This window comes from Musca vetustissima, unplaced genomic scaffold, assembly GCF_032173495.1.
Source record: "Musca vetustissima isolate MV318-11 ecotype Yass unplaced genomic scaffold, APGP_CSIRO_Mvet_v1 utg16637, whole genome shotgun sequence".
NCBI lineage: Eukaryota > Metazoa > Arthropoda > Insecta > Diptera > Muscidae > Musca > Musca vetustissima.
The window spans coordinates 81,768-105,886 of NW_026881695.1; the positions used below are offsets into that span (position 1 = coordinate 81,768).

A 24,119-nucleotide genomic window follows, 5' to 3' on the forward strand; every position below is an offset into this window, starting at 1 on the left:
TTTTAAAATATTTTTTTAGCTTATAAGTCACTCATTTTTATTAAATATTTTTTTATTTAATTTTTTTTATTTTTGCATCAATGCTTCACTAATACATACATATAATAAAATATTTAATCTTTTATGTCTACTAATATAACTAACTTAATATATTTATATATATGGTTTGTAGTAATTTTTATTTAAATAAATGTTTTTAAAATTATTATTTTTTTTAATTTAAAAAAAAAAATCCTCTTTTCTGTTTCAATGTCAAACTCAAAACCAAAAATTCTAACTATCTCTAATAATTGTCTTAACAAAATTCCAAAACCAAAAATATTGTTCCAATACAAAAATCCAGAAACGTAATAAGGCTCCTTATATAAAAAATATATAATTTTTTATATATTGTTTTCTTATATTTTTTATTTAATTTCCGTTATATAAAATTATTTTATAATTACTAATTTTTTAATTTAAAAAAATTAATTCTTTATATATTTTTCTATATCCATTACAATAAAATAATCTTAATCATAGATACGATATGATGACGAGGACGAAGATGAAGGTCCACAGCCGGATCCCACACTTGAACAGGGTGTGCCTATACCTGTTCGAATGCAGGGCAGCTTCCCGCCGGAATTGGCCTCCACTCCTCTCGAGGATATCGATCCATTCTACAGTAATGTACTGGTGAGTTGTATTGAAAAACTAATTATTTCCAAATTGTAATAGAGGATGGGTTCAAATTTTAATTTTTTTAGGTGATTTAAGGGATTTAATTAATAAACAAATTAAAAAAAAATATTTTAAATTTTTTTTTTCTAAATTTTCTAAATAAAAAAATGAAAAAAAAAAATAATTTTTTAAAAAAATTAAAAATTTATTTTTTTTTGTTAGATGTTTTTTTTAAATAATTTTTATATTTTTCTAAAGAAAAATTTTAAATAAATTATTTACAGAATGCGTATACGTATTGACGTACATCATACGCCCCCAAAACCCTATGTTATTTTCTGTCTGTAATGTATACGTCACCCAGAACCCTATATTAAAAATAATCATACGTCACATGTGATCTTAACTAGTGCACGAAAGATAGGAGGAAAAATTATTTTTTTTAGATTAATTTTGAAAAAAATCCTATTTTTATTGGAAAATTAATAAAATTTTGAAAAAATGAGAAAAATTTTGTATTCAAAATTTTTTGAAAAAAAATGTTGTAATTTTTTTTTAAATTATTTTTTCGGACAATAGGTTTGAATTTTTTACACAATTGTTAAATTTTTCTAAAGAAAAAATTTAAATAAATTATTTACAGAATGCGTATAAGTCTTGACGTACATCATACGCCCCCAAAACCCTAAGTTATTTTCTGTCTGTAAATTATACGTCACCCAGAACCCTATATTAAAAACAAGCATACGGCACAGGTGGCCTTCTTGACTAAACCATGATATTTTGGAGGAACAATTTAATTTTTTATAGCATTTCCTTTTTATAAAAAAATCATATTTTTATCTGAAAATTTATAAAAATTTGGAAAAAAATTAGAAATTTTAATTGTTTGATAAAAAAAATAAAAATTTATTTTAAAATTTTCTCAGAACATAGGTTTGAATTTTTAAATTTTTCTAAGGAGAAAAATGTTAAATAAATTATTTACAGAATGCGTATACGTCTTGACGTACTTCATACGCACCCAAAACCCTATGTTATTTTCTGTCTGTAATGTATACGTCACCCTGTATCCTCAATTAAAAATATTCATACGTCACATGGGGTCTCCTTAACCTAAACCATGATATTTTGGGATGATAAATTACAATTTTTATAAGATTATTTTTTGAAAAAAGTCTTATTTTTATTAAATAATTTTGAAGATTTTTTTTTTAAATATTTTTTCCAACTATTTCAGAAATTATGAAATTTCCAATATTTTTCTTCTCTTTCTCTCTCTTTCCAGACATTTGTAGTGATAAGCAAAGGAAAGGATATTTTTCGTTTTTCTGCCTCAAAAGCAATGTGGCTGCTCGATCCATTCAATCCGATCCGACGTGTAGCCATTTATATTTTAGTACATCCCTTGTTTTCGTTATTCATTATCACCACTATTCTAACTAATTGTATTTTAATGATAATGCCGACAACGCCCACGGTCGAATCCACAGAGTAAGTACTGAAAACCAAAATTAAAAAAAAAAAAAACTAAAACAATATGCGAATACACATAATTTTTATATAACCAAAAATTAAAAAAAAATACAAAAAAACAACAATTTCTTATAATTAAAAATATAGTTACCCCGTTTATTCCAAGTTCTCATAACTAATAATTGTTAGTTATATTGGTAGTTAAATGAAATTAAAAAAAAATTGAATTTTTAATTTTTATAAATTTTTAAAATATTTTTTTTTGGAAATTTTTAATTTAAAAAAATATATAAAAACTCTATATATTTTTTCGGTTGGTATTTAGGTAATATTTTTTTATTTATTTAATTTTTTATATTTGAAAAAATATATATTTAATTAAATTTTCTTTACTATTGTATTTCTTGGTGTAATTTTTTAATATATGAAAAAAATGTTTAAAAAAAATATTTATGCTATTTCTTTATATCTAAAAAAAAACAATGTAAAACCTTCCTCCAAGAAAATAACAAACCAGAGTAATTTTTTTTAAAAGCCAAAAAAATTCATACAAAAGGTAATACTCTTAGGTCTCTCTGTGAATAAGAGAGTCAAACAAATTTCAAGGTAATTTCTTTTTCCAAAAAAAAATTAAAAAAAAAAAATAAAATAATTATTAATTGTAAATCTGAACAGCTTATTTAGTTGTCATAAAAAATCAACTAGTTTCACATTTTCAAAAAAAAAAAAAAAAAAAACAAATCCAATTCATTTGTAATTTTTGTCAAAAATCATTTTAAGTCACTCTCTCTCCTTCGAGAGAGAGGAAAAATCATTTTTAGATATTTTTTTTTATTATAAATAAAAAATTTTAAATATAAAAAATCATTGCATTACCATCATTGGCATTAATTTCGTCATTCATAATAAAAATTCTTGTAAAAAATAATTCTCATGTAAATGCAATGTATAATAAAAAATTCAGTAAGAGAGTATTAATAAAAAACTGAATAAAAAAATGAGAGAGAAACAAAAATAAACGAGATACTAATTTACAATGGTTTGTTCTTCTTAGATGATATTTTCTCTAGAGTAATATCAATATTTATATAGAAATTTGTGAAAAAATACTGTAATAAAAAATAGTTAAAAAAATATATACCAAAACAAGTAGAATTGATGGGGAAAGAGATTTGAGAAAAAATCGGAAAAAAACTCAAAGAAAAAACATATAAAATTTTAAATAATACAAAATTCAAATTAATAAAAATATCCCGAAAGAGATATACAAAAAAACATTTACACTTTCTTTCGTTTAAATCGTTCGTTCTAAAAAGGGATACAAGTCAAAATATTATTTTATATTTCAAAATTATAGAAATACAAAATTAATTTCAAATTTGATTTTCCTTCAGAAATTCAATGAGAAAATATGTTGGGAGCCTTGGGGCGTATGATTATTATTAATTATCCGGACTAGGTGCCGTATAATTAAAAAAAAAATATTTTTTTTTATAAAAAAATATTTTTTTAATAATATCCCACAATATTTTTACTTAAAAATATTTTTTTATTATTAATAAAAACAATATATTTTATTATTAATAAATATATTTTTATTGTTAAAAAAAAAATTTTTTATTATTAATAAAACATATTTGTATTATTAATAAAAAAATATTTTTTTTAATAAAAACAAATTTTTTTATTAAAAAAAAAAATAATTTTATAATTTTTATATTTAAAAATTTTTTTATATTATAAAAAAATATTTTTTTTTTAAAAAAAAATATTTTTTATTAATATTTTTTTATTAAAAAAAATATTTGTTATTAATATTTGTTTATTAATAATAAAAAAATATTTTTTTATATAAAAAAATATTTTTTTATATAAAAAAATATTTTTTTTTTTTTTTGTTTTTATTAAAAAAATATTTTTTTATTATTAATAAAAAAAATATTTTTTTTTAAAAAAAATATATAAAAAAAAATATTTTTTATAATAAAAAAATATTTTTTTATTTTTTTTATTATTATTTTTTTAATAAAAAAAATATTTTTTTAATAAAAAATATTTTTTTATTAAAATATTTTTTTTATTAAAAAAATAATAATAAAAAAAATAAAAAAATATATTTTATTATTATTTTTAAAAAAAAATATTTTTTTTAATAAAAAAATATTTTTTTATTAAAATATTTTTTTTTATTAAAAAAATAATAATAAAAAAAATAAAAAAATATTTTTTTTATTAAAAAAATGTATTTTTTTATTATTAAAAAATATTCTTTTATTATTAAAAAAATATATATATATATATATATTTTAAATTTCTTCAGGAGCGTATACTTATTAGCATAAACCATACGCCCCCCAAGCAACCATAATATTCTTTTATTTGTAAATTATACGCCAAACAATATTGACATTTAAAAATAATCATACGCCAGAAGGTTACCCATTTAACTTCTTATTGGATTATTAAGGGAAATATTTTTTAAGGGGTCAAAAATTGTTTTTGATTTAATTCGAATCTACTCTAATTCTAGAATGTCCCTACAAAAGTGAAAATCTCAAGAACTCTTGAAGATATAGCCGATTTATTGTGTCAGCATCAAGGGACGACAAGAGTGATTCTGAAACTTTAAACGCATTGTTCTCGAAGCGAATGGCGGGCACGATAACTCAAAAACTAATAATCCAATCGGTCTCAAATTTTGACACGTTTATCTGGGAGTGTATAGCTCTCGTATGAACTAGGATAAAGCCAATCGGTGAAAATCTTCCTTACTTTTTAATCTAGTTTGTGGTCAAAAATAGGCGAAAATTTTTTTTCCAAATTTTTTTTTTTCAAAAATCCGCCATTTTGTTAATTTTTTTGTGAGGTCAATCGTAGCTCATACGAGAACCAGGCAAGTACTCTATCTAACACCGTTTGAATTTTCGGATTCAGATGTGAGGAGTTATCATGGCCGCCATCAAAGTTACAAACATTAACAAGCATTGGGATTCAGTTACCAGCCCATTTAAAATCTTAAAAATAAAAAATGGTTCCCTTAAACGAAAATCAAATTTTATTTTTATATATTTCTTTTTTAAGAAACAATAATACTTACTATTTAGAAAAACATTTAGTAAACAATTTTTTTTTCTCGCCAACTCAAATCTCTTTCCCTACTTCCTCATTAATTATATTCATTAATTTTTAGTAACCTATTTTTAATTTAATTATAGTATCTAAGAAAAAAATAAATAATTATTGTAACAGTAGTTTCCAGAAAAAAGCTATGTATCTGTAATAATTCATTCAATATCATTATGTAGCAAAAAAAAACAAAAAAAATTTGAATAGTAATAAAATATATAATCTTGTACACACATATACAAATGAACAAAAAAACATATATATTAAATTAAACATTATTTCGAAATATAATAATGACAGTTTATAATTTAAAAGAAATTATTTATATTAATTTTTGTTGTATATAAAATGCTGTAGTGTCGGTGTATTTAAATTACAATAAGAAGAAACGCTAATTCAAATTGTAGTTTGATTAAAAAAATATATTTTATAAAAAATATATATTTATATATAGATGAATATGTAAAATGTAATAGTGTAGAAAAATATTATAATACCCTGCTATTTATATACAATTAAAAAAATAGAAAACTAAACATAGATATTTTGATACGCCAAGATATTGGTCAAAAGTTTCCCAAAGCCTAATATAAACAATTCTATATTTTCCCTAAAATGAATTAAATCGATTTCCTGGGGTATACTGAAGAAGGTTAGATTCCAGAAGGTAAAAGAAAAAAAAATATTCTATTACGTTTCTCACCACTCTAAATGCTAACAATTGAAAATGCCTAATAGAGCGTATACTTCATAACATCCATTATACGCCCCCCGAGTACTTCAATATGTTCCTATTTGATAAAGTATACGCCAACCGGGTTAGCGTATTAAAAATAAATTATACGCTACAGGTTTACATTAACTTCGAAATTTCAAATAAAAAATGGCTTCTTTAAAAAATTTGCAGGAAACCTCTTTTCAAAGAGGTTCTCAATATTTTTAAAGAAGTGAAGTAAAATACGTATCTTTGAAATTTAAAAACAGTGCGTATAATTAACATCATCCATTATACGCCCCCTGAATACCTCAATATTTGATCAATTATACGCCACCCTCTTTGGGAATTAAAATAAATTATACGCTAGAGATGTACATTAACTTCGAAATTTCAAATATAACTCGATTTTTAAATGAATTCTTGACAAAAATTTCAGGCTCTAGTTTCTTCTTAGAATATTTGAGAAAGAAGTGTTTTTTTTTAAGATTTACCAGAAATCTTTTTTCAAAGAGGTCCCCAAAAATTTTTAAGAAGTAACATTTTTTATATTTTCAAAAGCAGTCTGAACTTATTTTTGATACTTCTCCGTTTCAATTTTTTTTCCAAACCTATAAAAGCAAATCTTTACATTTTAAAATAGTGCGTATAATTAATATCATCCATTATACGCCCCCTGAGCACCTCAATATTTGTCTATTTGATAAAGTATCCGCCACCCTGTTTAAAAATTTAAATAAATTATTAGCCACAGGTTTACGAAATTTTAACGTTATTTGAAATTTCAAAAATAGTACTAGAATATTTATTAATAATTTTTGAAAAGAAATAAATTCTTAATTTTTAAAAAGGGCTTCTTGGAATATTCGAAAAAGGCTTCTTGGAAATTCTTTTTAAAGGAAAAAATTTTGATCTAAATTTTTTCAATGAATTTTTGATGAAGTGGCATTATTTATATTAAAAGAGTCTAAAGTGAGCTCTAATTATTTTTAATACGCTCTATCTCCATTTATTATTTTTCTCTCACAAAAGTATAAAAACAATTATTGAAAATTTCTAACAGTGCGTATACTTAATAACATCCATTATACGCCCCTGAGCTCCACATTATTTTTCTATTTGAACAATCATACGCCACCCAGTGTTGGAAATTAAAATCCATTATACGCCACATATTGCAATTACCTTTGAATCTCAAATGAAACTCAATATTTTTAATTATTTTTGATCTTTTGGAATAAAAAAATATTTTGTATGTCCACTTCATAGTGGAATGTTACAAAAAAAAATATATGCCAAAAAAGGGTATTTCCATTTTAAGAGATTGATTATATTATATGGGTATATATATGAAATTAGTTTGCTATATAGTAAATCCTTGTATTTTTTGTCTGTAAATTGTAGTTATGTCCAAATAAAGCAAAAAAAAAATGCTGTTTAAAAAGTAATTTGTGTAGCAGCATATATTTAGTAAACAATCTGTGAAAATACAAAAAAAATATTTTTAAAAATATGTATCTACTTTGTAAATGTAGTCTAATACATATAATTAGAACCTGTAAATAATTAGGCAAATAGAAATAGTAGCCTCAAAATAGAAAAAATGAAAATATTAGAAAAAGCAATGAAAAATGGCTTAAGAACCTATGCAAAAATAAAAATCCAAAAAATAATGGAACAAAACAATAATTATGAATTTTTAAAAACATGGAGTCTATATTTATATGCTGGAATGGAGTTTACAAATTTTTTGAAATATTTTTTTGATAAAAAAATTGTCAAAATATCGATATCAAAGTGCCAGAAATATATACTTCTCAGAATAATTCAGGAAATTTATTATAATTATTTTTTAATAAATTAAAACTATTTTAAACTAACTTTTTCATTATACAGATGATTTATAATTTTTTCTGAAAAGTCTAGCTTTCCAAAAATTATTTTATTTTCAAAATCGTTTCCGAATTACCAAAGTTGGAAAATATTTACTAAGGAAGCATTCAAATAGCATAACCTCACTTTTGAGAAAATTTACCATAACTTTGGTATTTATAGGAGGAAATTGACCATTAAAAATTTATTGAAAAGCTTAAATAATAAGCTTATTAATTCTCTTTAAGAGTGGATGCGATTTTCTTTGAAGAAATAAAGGAAAATTGGTTATCCAAACAGGGCACTCGTTTTTAAAGAAATCACCAGTCTCATAACCTCATATTTTAAATATATGTGCCATATAACTTTGGTATTTATAGAAGAAAATTTTTCATAAAGAGCTTTTTGAAAAGCTTAGACAATAATTTCATTAATCTTCTTTAAAAGTTGATGGCTTTTTCTTTGATGAAATGGAGGAAAACCGGCCATTAAAACAGGGCACGCGTTTTTAAAGAAATTATCTGTCGCATAACCTCACTTTTGAGAAAATTTACCATAACTTTAGTATTTATGGGAACAAATCGATCATTGAGAGCTTTTCGAAAAGCTTAGACAATTACCTTTGTAATGTTCTTTAACAGAGGAACACATTTTCTTTGAAGAAATGGAGAAAAACCGGCCATTAAAACTGAGCATGCATTTGGGATGAAATCACTTTACCCATAACCTCCTTTTTGAGTCAATTTGCCATAACTTTGGTATTTATAAGAGAAACACGATCATTAAAAGCTTTTTGAAAAAATCATACAATAAGCTTTTTAATCTTCTTTAACAGGGGAACACATTTTCTTTGAATAAATGGTGGAAAACTGGTCATTAAAACTGGGCATGCATATGGGAAGCAATCACTTCCCTACACAACCATGAGAAAAACCTAACTTTTTTTGATAGGAAAAAAAAAAAAAAAATACCATAACTTTGTTATTTATAGGAAAAACTCGATCATTAAAAGCTTTTTGAAAAGCTTAGACAATAACCTTTTTAATATCCTTTAACAGAGGAACACATTTTCTTTGAAGAAATAGAGGAAAATCGGCCATCAAAACTGAACATGGATATGGGAAGAAATCCCTTTACACAACCATAACCTCATTTTTGCAAAAAATTTGCCATAACTTTGTTATTTATAGGAGTAAATCGATCATTAAAAGCTTTTTGAAAAGCTTAGACAATAAGCTTATTGATCTTCTTTAAGAGTTGATTGCATTTTCTTTCAGCACTAAGAAAATATTTGTGAAAAATTCCTTTACATAACCATTTGCAAAAAATGTACCATAACTTTGTTATTAATAGTTGAAATTCGAACATTGATAGCTTTTTGAAAAGCTTAGACAAAAAGCTTATTAATTCTTTTTAAGGGTGGAAAACATTTTCTTTGCAAAAATCGTGGAAAACCTGTCATTAAAACTGATCCCGCGTTTGTAAAGAAATCACATCACGCATAACCTCACTTTTGGTAAAAAAGTAGCATAACTTTAGTATTTGTAGGAGCAAATCGATCAATCAGAGCTTTTTGAAAAGCTTAGGTAAAAAGCTTATTAATCTTCATTAAAAGAAAAAGGCCTTCACTTTGAGCAAATTGTGAAAAATTGGCCTTGAAAGTAGCCATTCAAGAAAATAAAATATAGTTTTGGTTTTTAAAGGTCCAGTTCTTCTGCAAACCCTGTTAATATTATGGTAAAATTGTTTTGAAATTTTTAAAAATGCTGTATCTCCATTCCAGCTTGTGTAATATAGACTCTATATTCCAAATTATCGACGTTTTATATAATTTTTTTCTTCCAGAAAAAAATAAAAGAAAGAGTAACGTCATTTTTTTAGCTGATATCAAAATTGTCCAATGTAGATTTGGTATCAGAATTCAACACCCAAAAAGGTTATGAAAATAAAAATAAATAAATAGGTTATGGAAATAAATTCCAACTAACGAAAAAATAAAAACAATATTTTGTGGCTAACATTTCTGAAGAAAAAAAAACACTACAAGTTGTTAATTCCCTAAGAGAAAAAAAGTTGTGTTGAAAAATGTTGAAAAAATCCCCTTTCAAGAAAATATTATTAAGATTTTGAAAAATTGTTTGTTATTGTTGAAATTGAAATGTTAAAATTTAAATTGTGTTTAGGATTTCCTTAAACTAGTTTTTTTTTGAAAATTTTAAGTAAGAATATTTAAATTGTCTTGAACAAAATTTTCTCCCACCCCCCCACAAAACCTTGGCCTTGTTTTTCTTTGATGTCCTTTCGTATACGGTTTTAGGTTTTGATTTTAATATCCCCCGGTATTGTATTGTTTGTTGAGTTTTTTTTGTTGTTTTTACTGAGGTCTAGATCAAACATAATTGCCATTAAATATATAAGAAAAACAAAAAACAACAACAAAACATCCTTGAAATTCAAAACCATGTGAAACGAAACAACAACTACAACAATCAAGCAACGTTAACAGGACAATATCCTTAAGAAAGAAATGGCGTAACTAAATAAAGCTAAACATCTACAGCACACACATATCGTCTACATTGTAGCAAACAACAACAAGAAGAAAAAACAACAACAACTAAATAATAATAAGCAAATAATTTAAGTTAAATTATGCAGCTACATAACCTTATTTACATACCATAGACACACGCATTCATACACACACACATACATACCTACCTATACATAGTTATGAGTTATAAACCTCAAAAGGACATACATAACAAACAACGAACACATACACACACACTTACAAGCCGCAACAAAAAACCAAGTGTCTTCTTACTACGAGAATTGAAACTTGGCCAGGACAATGGCAACAAATATGACGGGGCCACTCACTGGAATAGAATGAAAAAGGAAACAACAGCAACAACAAAAAACCCATGCTATATGGCAGTGGCAGTGACAAGGCATTATGAATAACCTAGTGCTCATTCACAAACCTGAAAAAACACACTCACACACACACACACCCTGACAAGCGAACCCTTACACCCATTCATTTCCATTTCCAGCAGCAAAAGTAGTGAGTGGGCGGATTTTTACAATGGGGCCTTGTTGACTTTGAACTGGATTCTCGATTACCTCGCCCCAATGAGAAATTTTCCTCGACATTGTTGTTAGAATGAAAAAATAAAAAAAAAACGAATACACGAACAATCACACGAACGTTCCGACGACCATTCAGGAAAATTGTAGAAGTCTAAGAAAAATGTAGAACAAACAGCTGACTGTCTGAGAATCCCACTTAGATAAGTTTATGGGTGTGGGTGGATCGGTGTGTGAATGTGTGCGGCTAAAGAATATAGGCATAATTCTTATTGTTGTTGTTGTTGCTATTTTATTCAAGAGGCCCGAAACACGAACAAGCACAGCACAAAAAAATGCAAAATACCTCACTTAAAATCTTAAGAAAGCAAAGCTAAAACAACAACAAGAAGAGAAAAAAATGTGCATATGTATGCAATTGTTGTTGTATAAGATAATAATAACAACAACAACAACAAAAAACTCTTATAAAAAGCCCACAATAATTTTTAATACAAAGAACAACAACAACAATAGCTTGGCTAGAATTTTTTGTTCTTTATCTGAATCGGGGATTTTTTGAAGAAGCAGAAAAAATTAAATTTTTAATAAAAATGGGCACAGTGGGGACAATAAAAAAATTTAATAATTTGTTCAGATTTTTGCTTAGATGTTTTTTAAATAATTTTTTGGAGTTCCTAAAAACGAGGATTTTTTTTTAAATAATTTTTTTCAAAGTCTATCCTTAGGCGTGGATTTTTTTAAAATAATTTTTTTAAAGTCTATCCTTAGGCGTGGATTTTTTTAAAATAATTTTTTTCAAAGTCTATCCTTAGGCGTGGATTTTTTGAAAATATTTTTCAGAGGTCTATCTTTAGGCGTGGATTTTTTAAAAATATTTTTTCAGGGTCTATCCTTAGGCGTGGATTTTTTAAAAATAATTTTTTTCATAGCCTATCTTTAGGCGTGGATTTTTAAAAATAATTTTTTATCAAAGCCTATCCTTAGGCGTGGATTTTTTAAAATAATTTTTTTCAAAGTCTATCCTTAGGCGTGGATTTTTTTTTAAATATTTTATTCAAAGTCTATCCTTAGGCGTGGATTTGTTTAAATATTTTTGTTTCAAAATCTATCCTTTGGCGTGGATTTTTTTTTAAATAATTTTTCAAACTCTATCCTTAGGCGTGGACTTTTTAAAATAATTTTTTTCAAAGCCTATCCTTAGGCGTGGATTTTTAAAATAATTTTTTTCAAAGCCTATCCCTAGGCGTGGATTTTTTAAAATAATTTTTTTCAAAGCCTATCCTTAGGCGTGGATTTTTAAAATATTTTTTTTCATAGCCTATCCTTAGGCGTGGATTTTTTTTAAATAATTTTTTTTCAAAGTCTATCCCTAGGCGTGGATTTTTTAAAATAATTTTTTTCAAAGCTTATCCTTAGGCGTGGATTTTTAAAATATTTTTTTTCAAAGCCTATCCTTAGGCGTGGATTTTTTAAAATATTTTTTTTAAAGCCTATTCTTAGGCGTGGATTTTTTAAAATAATTTTTTTCAAAGCCTATCCTTAGGCGTGGATTTTTTAAAATAATTTTTTTCAAAGCCTATCCTTAGGCGTGGATTTTTTAAAATAATTTTTTTCAAAGCCTATCCTTAGGCGTGGATTTTTTAAAATAATTTTTTTCAAAGTCCTTAGGCGTGGATTTTTTAAAATAATTTTTTTCAAAGTCTATCCTTAGGCGTGGATTTTTTAAAATAATTTTTTTCAAAGCCTGTCCTTAGGCGTGGATTTTTTCAAATAATTTTTTTCAAAGTCTATCCTTAGGCGTGGATTTTTTTAAAATAATTTTTTTCAAAGTCTATCCTTAGGCGTGGATTTTTTTTAAATATTTTTTTTCAAAGTCTATCCTTAGGCGTGGAGTTTTTTAAAATAATTTTTTTCAAAGTCTATCCTTAGGCGTGGATTTTTTAAAATAATTTTTTTCAAAGCCTATCCTTAGGCGTGGATTTTTTAAAATAATTTTTTTCAAAGCCTATCCTTAGGCGTGGATTTTTTAAAATAATTTTTTTCAAAGCCTATCCTTAGGCGTGGATTTTTTAAAATAATTTTTTTCAAAGCCTATCCTTAGGCGTGGATTTTTTAAAATAATTTTTTTCAAAGCCTATCCTTAGGCGTGGATTTTTTAAAATAATTTTTTTCAAAGCCTATCCTTAGGCGTGGATTTTTTAAAATAATTTTTTTCAAAGCCTATCCTTAGGCGTGGATTTTTTAAAATAATTTTTTTCAAAGCCTATCCTTAGGCGTGGATTTTTTAAAATAATTTTTTTCAAAGTCTATCCTTAGGCGTGGACTTTTTTAAAATATTTTTTTTCAAAGTCTATCCTTAGGCGTGGATTTTTAAAAATAGTAAAGCCTATTCTAAGGCGTGGATTTTTAAAAACATTAAAGCCTATCCTAAGGCGTGGATTTTTAAAAATATTAAAGCCTATCCTAAGGCGTGGATTTTTAAAAATATTAAAGCCTATCCTAAGGCGTGGATTTTTAAAAACATTAAAGCCTATCCTAAGGCGTGGATTTTTAAAAATATTAAAGCCTATCCCAAGGCGTGGATTTTTTAAAAATATTTTTTCAATGGTATGTCCAAAGCGTGGATTTTTTAAAAATATTTTTTCAAGGGTATGTCCAAAGCGTGGATTTTTTAAAAATATTTCTTCAAGTGTATGTTCGAAGCGTGGATTTTTTAAAAATATTTCTTCAAGGGTATGTCCAAAGCGTGGATTTTTTAAAAATATTTTTTCAAGGGTATGTCCAAAGCGTGGATTTTTTAAAAATATTTTTTCAAGGGTATGTCCAAAGCGTGGATTTTTTAAAAATATTTTTTCAAGGGTATGTCCAAGGCGTGGATTTTCTAAAAATATTTTTTCAAGTGTATGTCCAAAGCGTGGATTTTTTAAAAATATTTTTTCAAGAGTATGTCCAAACCGTGGATTTTTTTTAAAAATATTTTTTCAAGAGTATGTCCAAACCGTGGATTTTTTTTAAAATATTTTTTCAAGGGTATGTCCAAACCGTGGATTTTTTAAAAATATTTTTTAGCCTATTTTTTTGAAAATATTTTTTAGCCTATCGTAAGACGTGGATTTTTATAGCCTTCACCACACTGTGGTACAGGGTATTATGTCTTTGTGCATATGCTTGTAACAGGCAAAAGGAAACGAGATCGACTCATGGTTTCTTTTAAGAATATGTATAGAATCACTTTCTAAGTCGATCTATGCCTGACTGTCCGTCCGTCTGTCTGTCCATGTTAAATTTTAAACAATGTACAGGTCGCATTTATGATCCGATTTGGATGAAATTTGGCACAAGTCACTTATTTGGCACAAGGACGAACCCTACTGAAATTGATGAAAATCGGGGTAGATTTAGATATAGCTCCCATATATATATATTCGTCCGATTTAATGTAAATGGTGCCGCGAAGTCCCTATATAACTCTCGATTTGCACGAAATTTGACACAGCCTAATGAATTAGGTCCAGAATGATGTGTGTTAAGTTTCCTGAAAATCGATACAGATTTATATATAGCTCCCATATATATTTTCGTCCGATTTAATGTAAATGGTGAATCAAAGTCCCTATATATCTTTCAATTTGCGCGAAATTTGGCACAGCGTACTGAATTGGGTCAAGAATAATGTGTGTTAAGTTTCGTGAAAATCGGTTCAGATTTAGATATAGCTCCGTATATAGTTTCGTCTGATTTAATGTAAATGGTGCCGCGAAGTCCCTATATAACTTTCGATTTGCATGAAATTTGGCACAGCCTAATGAATTAGGTCTGGAATGATGTGTTTTAAGTTTCCTGAAAATCGGTTCAGATTTTTATATAGCTCCCATATATATTTTCGTCCGATTTATGGTAAATTGTGTTCCAAAGTCCCTATATATATATCCCTATATATCTAACCAAATGAAAAATTTAGTATCGGTTTCAGAATGACATGTTTATGGATCCAATTTCATTTTACCGGTCCTTTAAAAATGCGACGTCTGTTAGGATTCATCTATTGAATATACCCAAAGTGGTGAAGAGTATCATATACTACGACTTTACTACTTTCCTTACTGGTTTAAATGATCTGTTTTGGGTCTTACTTTAGGCGTGGATTTTTTAAACTCATTTTTCAGGGCATTGCCTTAGGCGTGGATTTTTTAAATGACCGTTTTTGGGTCTTACCTTAGGCGTGGATTTTTTAAATTACCGTTTTTGGGTCTTACCTTAGGCGTGGATATTTTAAATTACCGTTTTTGGATTTTTAAAAATATTTTTTAAAGGTCTACAGTAGATCTGGATTTTTTTCAAATATTTCCCAGGGGTCACACTAGGTCTGGATTTGTTAAAAATATTTTTTCAAGGGTCTGAGATTTTTTAAAAAAATTTTTTCTGAGACCCTTTCCTCCCACGGTGCCATTGATTTCCACATTGTTTTCTTCAACAAGGAAACAACACCTACATGAGGGCAACACAAGATTCCCACACACAAAAACACACACCACTACTGTGACACACACACATGTCGCCAAACCCAGAACTATCTCAGATATCCTAGAATGAACAGCAAATTTCAAACAAGCAAAGCGAACAAAAATTCAAGAAAAAACGAAAAAACAATGCCCCAGCATGGATGTCAATGAAAAGCGGACAAGAGCAACCAACGAGGATATGAATGAGAAGGGCAAGAACAACAACAACGACGACTACAACAAATTTAACTAGGTTATGCCTTACAAAAAGAGTGTTCCGACATTGAGATATGCTGCCCCGCTGCTGTTGTTGCTGCTGCTGATGATGACAATGACACACTCCAAGTCAGCCATACAAATGCAATCGAAAAAAAAGCCATCCATACACCCACACACGAACACCACCAATACACCGCCCTTATAAGGGGGGCTTTGATGATTGACTGACTGCTCAGTTGTTGCTGCTGTTGTTGCTGAACAACAATTAAAAATGTCTAAAATGTGGATAAAGGATATGTCTTGCCGAACAGCAGCAGCTGCTGGTTTATTGAATAAGATTTCGATTTGAAGGCCAGCCTCGGCCCGGCAGTCAGTCATACAATGATGTTTTGTACCCCCAAACCACCATCCACTGGTCCTTCAGTATCTATCAGAAGAAAAATGATTGTCTTTTTGAAGAGATCTACATGAATTGCTTTTCTGTATCAGCTATAACGCCCACAGCCAAGGAAAGAATTTGGATTTTCAATATGTTTCTTAAAGCACTATATTTTTTGCATAATCTACAAAAATTTACTATGCTATCAGAGTGGACGGAATACAATCATCTAACCAAACACACACTCTCACACTCAAATACAGAGCGAAGGAAAATTATTTGCATAGAAACATAACCTCTTTAAAAGACGAAAACATTCACACCTATATTTCCATTTTTTTTTTTCGTTATTCAAATGTTTACAAATTTGTCATTGAATTCTTTGGAGGATTGGTGTGGTCAGATAAATTATTAAATAGCTTGCTTTGAGGTGGGGCAAAAAGGGGGTGGACACACATTGGTAACACTTGGTAACAAAAATTGTATTAAATTAAAAGAAAATGTAGGACAATTGGATATGAAATTTTGTGCCCTTTCTCTACCTCCCACTGGGGGTTTAACATAAAAAGGAAAACAAATTATGTGACACAGCCTTGTAATTTGAGTTAAGTTCAAACATGCCAAAAAATATGCTCAAGGTCTTGGGTAGAAAAAAAAGGAAATAGCAGAAGTAAATTGGGGAGGAGGAGGAGGTTTTGGAGGGACATACCCCAAAAATGGGGGAGTAGAGAACTTCGACATTTTTAATTGTAAACTTAAAGACCCAACACAAGCACTTTAAACCATAATGAGCCTTCACTGGAAAATTAAAAGGTATTTTTTACATTTTATACAAGTTTGTAACATTTACGACACAGGTGTTTTCATGAGTTTTTTGGTAAATCTAAAGCATCTGCAACCAAGCCAGTCATCTTAAAGCAATCAGAGGCATTTTCCAAGAAATTTATATAGTTTTTGACATTTTATTCAAGATTGTGACATTTGCGACATGTGTAATTTTTACAAAGTTTTTTTAAACTCTGAAAATTTACACCGAAGGTGTTAATCGTTTGCAACCAGAATAGGCCTTCTTTCAGCAAATTTAGATAGTTTACTACGTTTTATACAAGTTTGTGACATATGTAATTTTTAAAAAAAAATCTATGTATCCAAAAAATATTTTCATATTGATCATCTTAAATCAAAATAGAGCATTTTGCTATAGTTTTATTAAGTTTTTGACATTTTATACAAAATTTGTGACATTTGCGACATATATAAATTATCTATAAAAATGCCAAATTGCGATGGAAATCTCAAAATTAGTTATATTGTCCAGTACTTATTCATTGCAAGCCTAAACTCGCTATATTATAGGTTTTATACATTTTTTACAGCTTTTTGACATTTGCGACATTAGCTAATTTTATTTTTTTTTAACAAAAACCTCTTGAAATAACAAATTTGTCAAAAATCAATTACTTCTGTCCACTTTACAAGGTTCTTTACAAGTTTTTGACAGTTTAATACAGTTATTTGACATTTGTGACATCGAATTTTTGAAGAAATGTTATCGAAATATTTCTTTAAAGTAATTATTTTATACAAAATTATTAAAATTTTGAATCTTACTAGGTTTTATACAAGTTTTTGACAGTTTCATACATGCTTTTGACATTTTCGACATAGAATTTTGAAAGAAGATGTTCTTAAACATCTTCAAATTAAGGATAAAAAGCTACTAGAACAAACTGTTGTCAGTTTATACGTTCTTTACAAGCTTGCGACATTTATATACAGGTTTTCGACATTTGTGACATTGTACAGTACTAAAAATTTTCTTTAAAAATTCTTCAAATTTACTTTTTTACAAAGAGGAAGCAACATTTAATCTGTTTATAGGTTTTTTACAAGTTTTTGATAGTTTTATACAGGTCATTGACATTTGTGACATTGACAATTATAAAGAAATTTGTTAAAAACATATTTAAAGTAATTCTCTTATACAAAATTAACAATAATTTAAACTGTACTAGTTTTTTTACAAGTTTTTGCCAGTTTTATACATATTTTCGACATTTGTGACTTTGTCTACTTTTAGAAAAGTATTTAAATTTTATTAATTTATAAGAAATTAGCAAAATTATGGAGATTTATAGGTTTTCTACAAGCTTTTGACAATTTTATACAGATATTTGACATTTGCGACATTGTTAAATATGAACATTTTTGTTCAGAAATTTCTTTAAAATTAATAAATTTATAAAAAAAAAAAATTGAAAATGTTCGCACTTTTAGGTTTTTTACAAGTTTTTGACAGTTTTATACAGGTTTTTGACATTTGCGACATTACCTATTAATAGAAATTTTGCCTAAAATAATTTCAATTTTATAAATTTATAAGAAACTAACAAAATTATGGTGATTTTTAGGTTTTCTACAATTTATTGACAGTATTATACATGTTTTTGACATTTACGACATTATTTATTAATATAAATTTTGCCTAAAATTGTTTCAATTTTATTAATTTATAAGAAATTATCAACATAATGGTTATTTATAGGTTTTTAACAAGTTTGTTAACAGTTTTATACAAGTTTTTGACATTTACGACATTACCTATTTAACAAAATTTTGATTTTTTAAAACCATTTATAAGAAATTAGCAAAATTAAGGTGATTTATAGGTTTTCTCTAAGTTTTTGACAGTTTTATACAGGGTTTTGACATTTGCGACATTGTCTATTGACAGAAACTTAGCATAAAATTATTGAAGTTTAATTAATTTTTAAGTAGTTAGAAAAATTATGGTCATTTATAAGTTTGCTACAAGTATTTGACAGTTTTATACAAGTTTTTGACGTTTTCGACATTGTCTATTAGTGACATTTTTCTCTCAAACCTTTTTAAAATAGTTCCATTATATAAAATTACCAAAATTTCCATTGTTTCTAGGTTTTTTACAAGTTTTTGACATTTGCGACATCAAATGTCGTAAATGTCGAAAACTCTCATATTTTGTTTTTCGCCATTTCTGAACATTTTATGACGTTTGAGACAATAAAATTTTTTTACCATGACGTAAATGTCAAAAATGTCACAATTTTGTAAAAAAAACTAAAGTACACATAAAAGTACGCAATGGTGATGTAATTTAGAAGTGTTTTAATAAGACCTATTCAAAGAAATTCACCCTGATATACCTTTTAGGAAAAACACCATTTGAAAAAAGGGCCAATCCTTTAAAGAATTCAAATTTATGACAAATTTTCATAGTATTTAAGTTATATTTACATAATTAGTATATAAGTTATGAAAAATCGTTCATAAATCGCTGAGAAAAAAAAATATATCCATTCATTGATCTCTCAGTAATGATTTTATTTAAAAAATGTTTTTTATAAATAAATTTGATTGAGGTTTTGAAATATATTCCAGTAATTTTTTGAAATTTTCCAGCTCGTTTTTTACAAATCTTGAACTCACAAAGTCTCATGGAAATATTTATATATAATTCATTAAGTCATAAATTGTAAGATATTTTATTTTCTAAATATAGCTAAGATGATTTATGTATATGAAACGTAAAAATGGGAGAGGTGAGAGAGAGAGAGGATCTATATGGCTCACTCTCTTTATAAGAATTACATCAGTAAACAGATATCCCTCTCGAAACATGAATATAAAAAAAATAAATATTAAAAAAATATTGTAAGAGAGGGAGTGTAAGCCTCAGAGAGAGAGAGAGAGCTTGAGAGAGAGAGAGAGAGTATCCCCCATCTTTAAGTTTTGTATATTATTTTAGTCGTTATTTTTTAAATTAAAAAAATGTTTGATAAATTTGAAAAATTTTCCTTGTAAGTTTTGAGCGTAGCTTGTAAGTTAAGAAGTTTTATATTAAGTATTTAAAAAAATTTTCAAATTTTAAAATTTGTTATAAAAACGATTTTTGGTTTTTTTTCTATATAAGCTATTTTTTCTTTAAAAAAAATATTTAATTTATTTGGTTTATTATTTAATAATATTATTACTATATAAACTAAAACCTACCAGAAAAAAAAATAATTAAAAAAAAAAACAAATTATGTGTACTGTGTATTTGTTAAAAAAAAAAAACTGAAAAAAAAATCCCAAAAAACAAACAACGATTACAAAATTCGTTTTTAGGGTGATATTCACCGGAATCTACACATTTGAATCAGCTGTTAAAGTGATGGCACGAGGTTTCATTTTATGCCCGTTTACGTATCTTAGAGATGCATGGAATTGGCTGGACTTCGTAGTAATAGCTTTAGCGTGAGTTTTATTATTATTATTAATTAATTAATTACTAAACAAAAAAATTAAGTGTTTTATTATTTTATTTTTAATTTTAATTAAAAAAATAATTTTTAATTTTTTTAATTTAATTTTTTATTTCACCTAACAAACAACCAAAACTAATGAAAAACATGATCACCTCAAACTCTACTAAAAAATATTTTTTGGTTAGCCATTCTACCACAACAACAAACAAAACAAAAACACTTATAAAAAACAACAAGAGAAAAAAAACAAAAAATTAGAACAAACTCATTTCAATGGAAAATTTTGTTTATAAAAAAGTAAATAATTAATTCCCCCTTGCTCCCCCTACAATCACTTCCCTTACCTCTTTCGAAAATATTTTTTTTTATTTATTTTCTTTAAATAATTGTGCAGTAATTTTGTTACAAATCATAGTCATAGTCCCAATATATAACCCTTTTTCCCAATGTGTTACTTCCCCCAGACCCCCTTCCCACTTACTCTCATAACTTTAAATATATATCTCTCTTTATATATATTCGTATATAATCCTTAGTTAAATGTAATTAATAATCATTTACAAAAACCCCCATTTTCCCCCCGCCTCTTTCGTATAAATCGTATAACCAGACCAAGAAAAAGTAGTTTTTGTTTTAATAAAAAAATGTATTTAACCATTAAACTCAGAGTCCATATAATAATCGCCGCATATATACTCGTATATCTACGTATTTGAAAATAAATATATAAACAACAACAAAATATTTATATATACGTAAATTACATATATATCTAATCATTATATCATAGTTAATTGTTTTTTTTTTTAATTTTTAAATAAAAACATTTTTTTATAATTTTAAATTTAAAAAAATATTTTATTATATTTTTTTAAACTTTTATGCATTTATAAAAAAAATATATATTTTCACATCAACATTCATTCTTCAAACATTGCAACACCAACGAGGGTGGTGTGTTAAGTGATAAAAAATAAGATTTTTGACGGTTTTGCAACGATTTTTACGTTTTATACAGGTTTTCGACATACATTATAAGAAAATTTCCGAAAATTTTTGTGAGGGTTAAACTTTTGCTAAATTTTTGGGAGATTTCAAAATTTTACACATAAAAACTAATTTTAGACGTTTTTGACAATTTTTTACAGGTTTGTTAAATTTTTTACAAAACTCATTTTAATATTTTTAATATTATATTGAATTTTTGATGTTTTGAGAGTTTTATACAGGTTTTACAGCAATTTTCTTGAGTTTTTGACATTTTCTACATGTTTGTGACATTTACGACACATGATTTTATACGTCAAAAGTTCAAAATGTAACAATACATTACTGATTATAACAATACATACAGATTTTGGCGGTTTAAGGCACTTTTTATACAAGTTTACGACATTCTGTTACATTTTTTACAAAACTCTTTTTAATATTTAATATTGATTTTTTATGTTTTGAGGGTTTTAAATAGGTTTTATAGCAATTTTCTTGAGTTTTTGACATTTTCTACATGTTTGCGACATTTACGACATATGTATTTGTTCATAAAAAGATCATAATGTAACAATACCATACAGATTATAACAATACATACAGATTTTGGCGGTTTAAGACACTTTTTATACGTTTTATACAAGTTTACGACATCTTCGAAATTTGTTTTTTTTTTCGTTAAATAAACAAAATTTATCGAGAACATATCGATTATAAAAAATTTCTTATGAGTTGGAAGTTTTATACAGGTTTACGACAACGTTTTTACGTTTTATACAACTTTACGACATTGAAATTGAAACTCAAATTTCACCCAACACTCAAAAGAATCTCTTATTGCAAAAATACTATACTTTAAAGGGTATATTTGGTGTTTTTGACATTTTATACAGGTTTACGACATTTGTGACATTAACAAAAATTGTCCAAATATGTCGCCCTAAATCACAATTGAAATTGAGCTTTAGCATTTCCTATGTACAAAATCAAATATACAACCTTATATTTTAAAAGTTTTTGACATTTTTTACAAATTTGCGACATTTACGACATATAAAGTTTTTTTATTTGTCAAAAACTCAAACTGTAGCAATGTCATATGGAATATATGAAATTTTTTGAGGTTTTATACAGGTTCACGACATCGTTTTTACATTTTATACAAGTTTACGACATTTAATTAAATTTAATTTTTATACACTCAAAACAATATCATATAGCTAAATTGAGAAATATTACAAGACATTTTTTAAGTGTTAGGCATTTTATACAGGTTTACGACATTAAATAAAAAAATTCGTTCAAATATCGCAATAAATCACAATGTAAATTAATTGATTTTTAGCATCTACTACATACAAAATCAAATGTGTAACCTTATAAGTATCTAATATTGAGTTTATTAGGTTTTGAGGGTTTTATACAGGTTTACGACACACTTTAACGTTTACGACATTTACAAGTTATGTATTTTTTTGTGGAAAATTCAAATATTACCAAAACGAAATAGATACGATTAAGTATATGAGGTTCTGAGGGTTCTATACAATTTTACAACATAGTTTATACGTTTTATACAAGTTTGTGACGTTTTAGACATTGACAATGTTTCTCCAAAACATCAAATATTATCGAAACTAAGTAGATGATATTGAATTTATAACTTATTGATGGTTTTATACAAGTTTACAACACTGTTTATACGTTTTATACAGGTTAGCGACATTTTTGACATATGTAATTTTTTGCCCAAAAATCAATTATAACCGAAACTAAGTAGCCAAATGTATAAGGTTTTGAGAGTTTTATACAGGTTTAAGACATAATTTTAAAATATGACCAAAATGAAGTACATAATATTCAATATATGAACGTTTTATACAGGTTTACGACATTGTTTATACCTTTTATACAAGTTTGTGACATTTACAAATTACGTACTTTTTCGTTTTTAAATCAAATATTACCGAAACTAAGTATTTAATATGGAATTTATAACTTATTGATGTTTTATACAGGTTTACGACACTGTTTTTATATTTTATACAAGTTTACGACATTTTTGACATAGGTAATTTTTCGCCCAAACATCAATTATAACCGAAACAAAGTAACTAATATCAAATTTATAAGGATTTGAGGGTTTTATACAAGTTTTCGTCATTTGTGACGTTTACGACATTTTTGAAAATTTGCTGTCGTAAATGTCAAATACTTAAATTTACGATTTTTTGAGGGTTTTGGCATTTTCATCTAGTTTTTCAACATTTACAACCTGTTTTGCTATGGAACAAAGAGAAAATAAATTTTGCTCTCTTAATTATTACACCGCCCTCGTTCTCTTTTCATCCATATTAATCAACTAACATTTTTTATTTTATTATTTTTTAATTAATTATTTATGTTTTTAATTAGTTTCAAAAAAATACTAACTTGTCTCTCTGTCTCTTGTATAAAATAAAATCTACAACTATAATTTTTGTATAATAGATATTGAAAATTGTTGTGTGTAATTAATCTCTTTTTATTTTTCTTTTGAAAAAAAAAAACCAAAAAAAAATCCAACAACAACAACAAAATACATATGAACATCCTACACCAACCAACCCCCCCATCATAACACCTCTGAAAATCTCTAAAATCAACCTTGCACCCCAAATCCAAACAAAACACAGTTATGTGACTATGGGTATAGATTTAGGTAATCTCGCAGCTTTGAGAACATTTAGGGTACTGCGAGCTCTGAAAACCGTAGCCATTGTGCCAGGTAAATTAAACACCAAAGAAAAACT

General features: G+C 26.4%; 1 protein-coding gene across 36 annotated transcripts in view; it reads left to right on the forward strand.

Annotated features, from left to right (window-relative positions):
- Positions 1 to 24,119, forward strand: part of LOC133327669 (sodium channel protein para) — a 140,463-nt gene that overhangs the window by 24,632 nt on the left and 91,712 nt on the right. For all 36 annotated transcript variants that reach the window (XM_061536220.1, XM_061536194.1, XM_061536193.1 and 33 more), the window contains 4 exons: positions 523 to 678; positions 1,952 to 2,157; positions 20,198 to 20,326; positions 24,003 to 24,094. In XM_061536220.1, the coding sequence (XP_061392204.1) occupies positions 523 to 678; positions 1,952 to 2,157; positions 20,198 to 20,326; positions 24,003 to 24,094 (583 nt within the window). The remainder of the gene's footprint in view (positions 1 to 522; positions 679 to 1,951; positions 2,158 to 20,197; positions 20,327 to 24,002; positions 24,095 to 24,119) is intronic.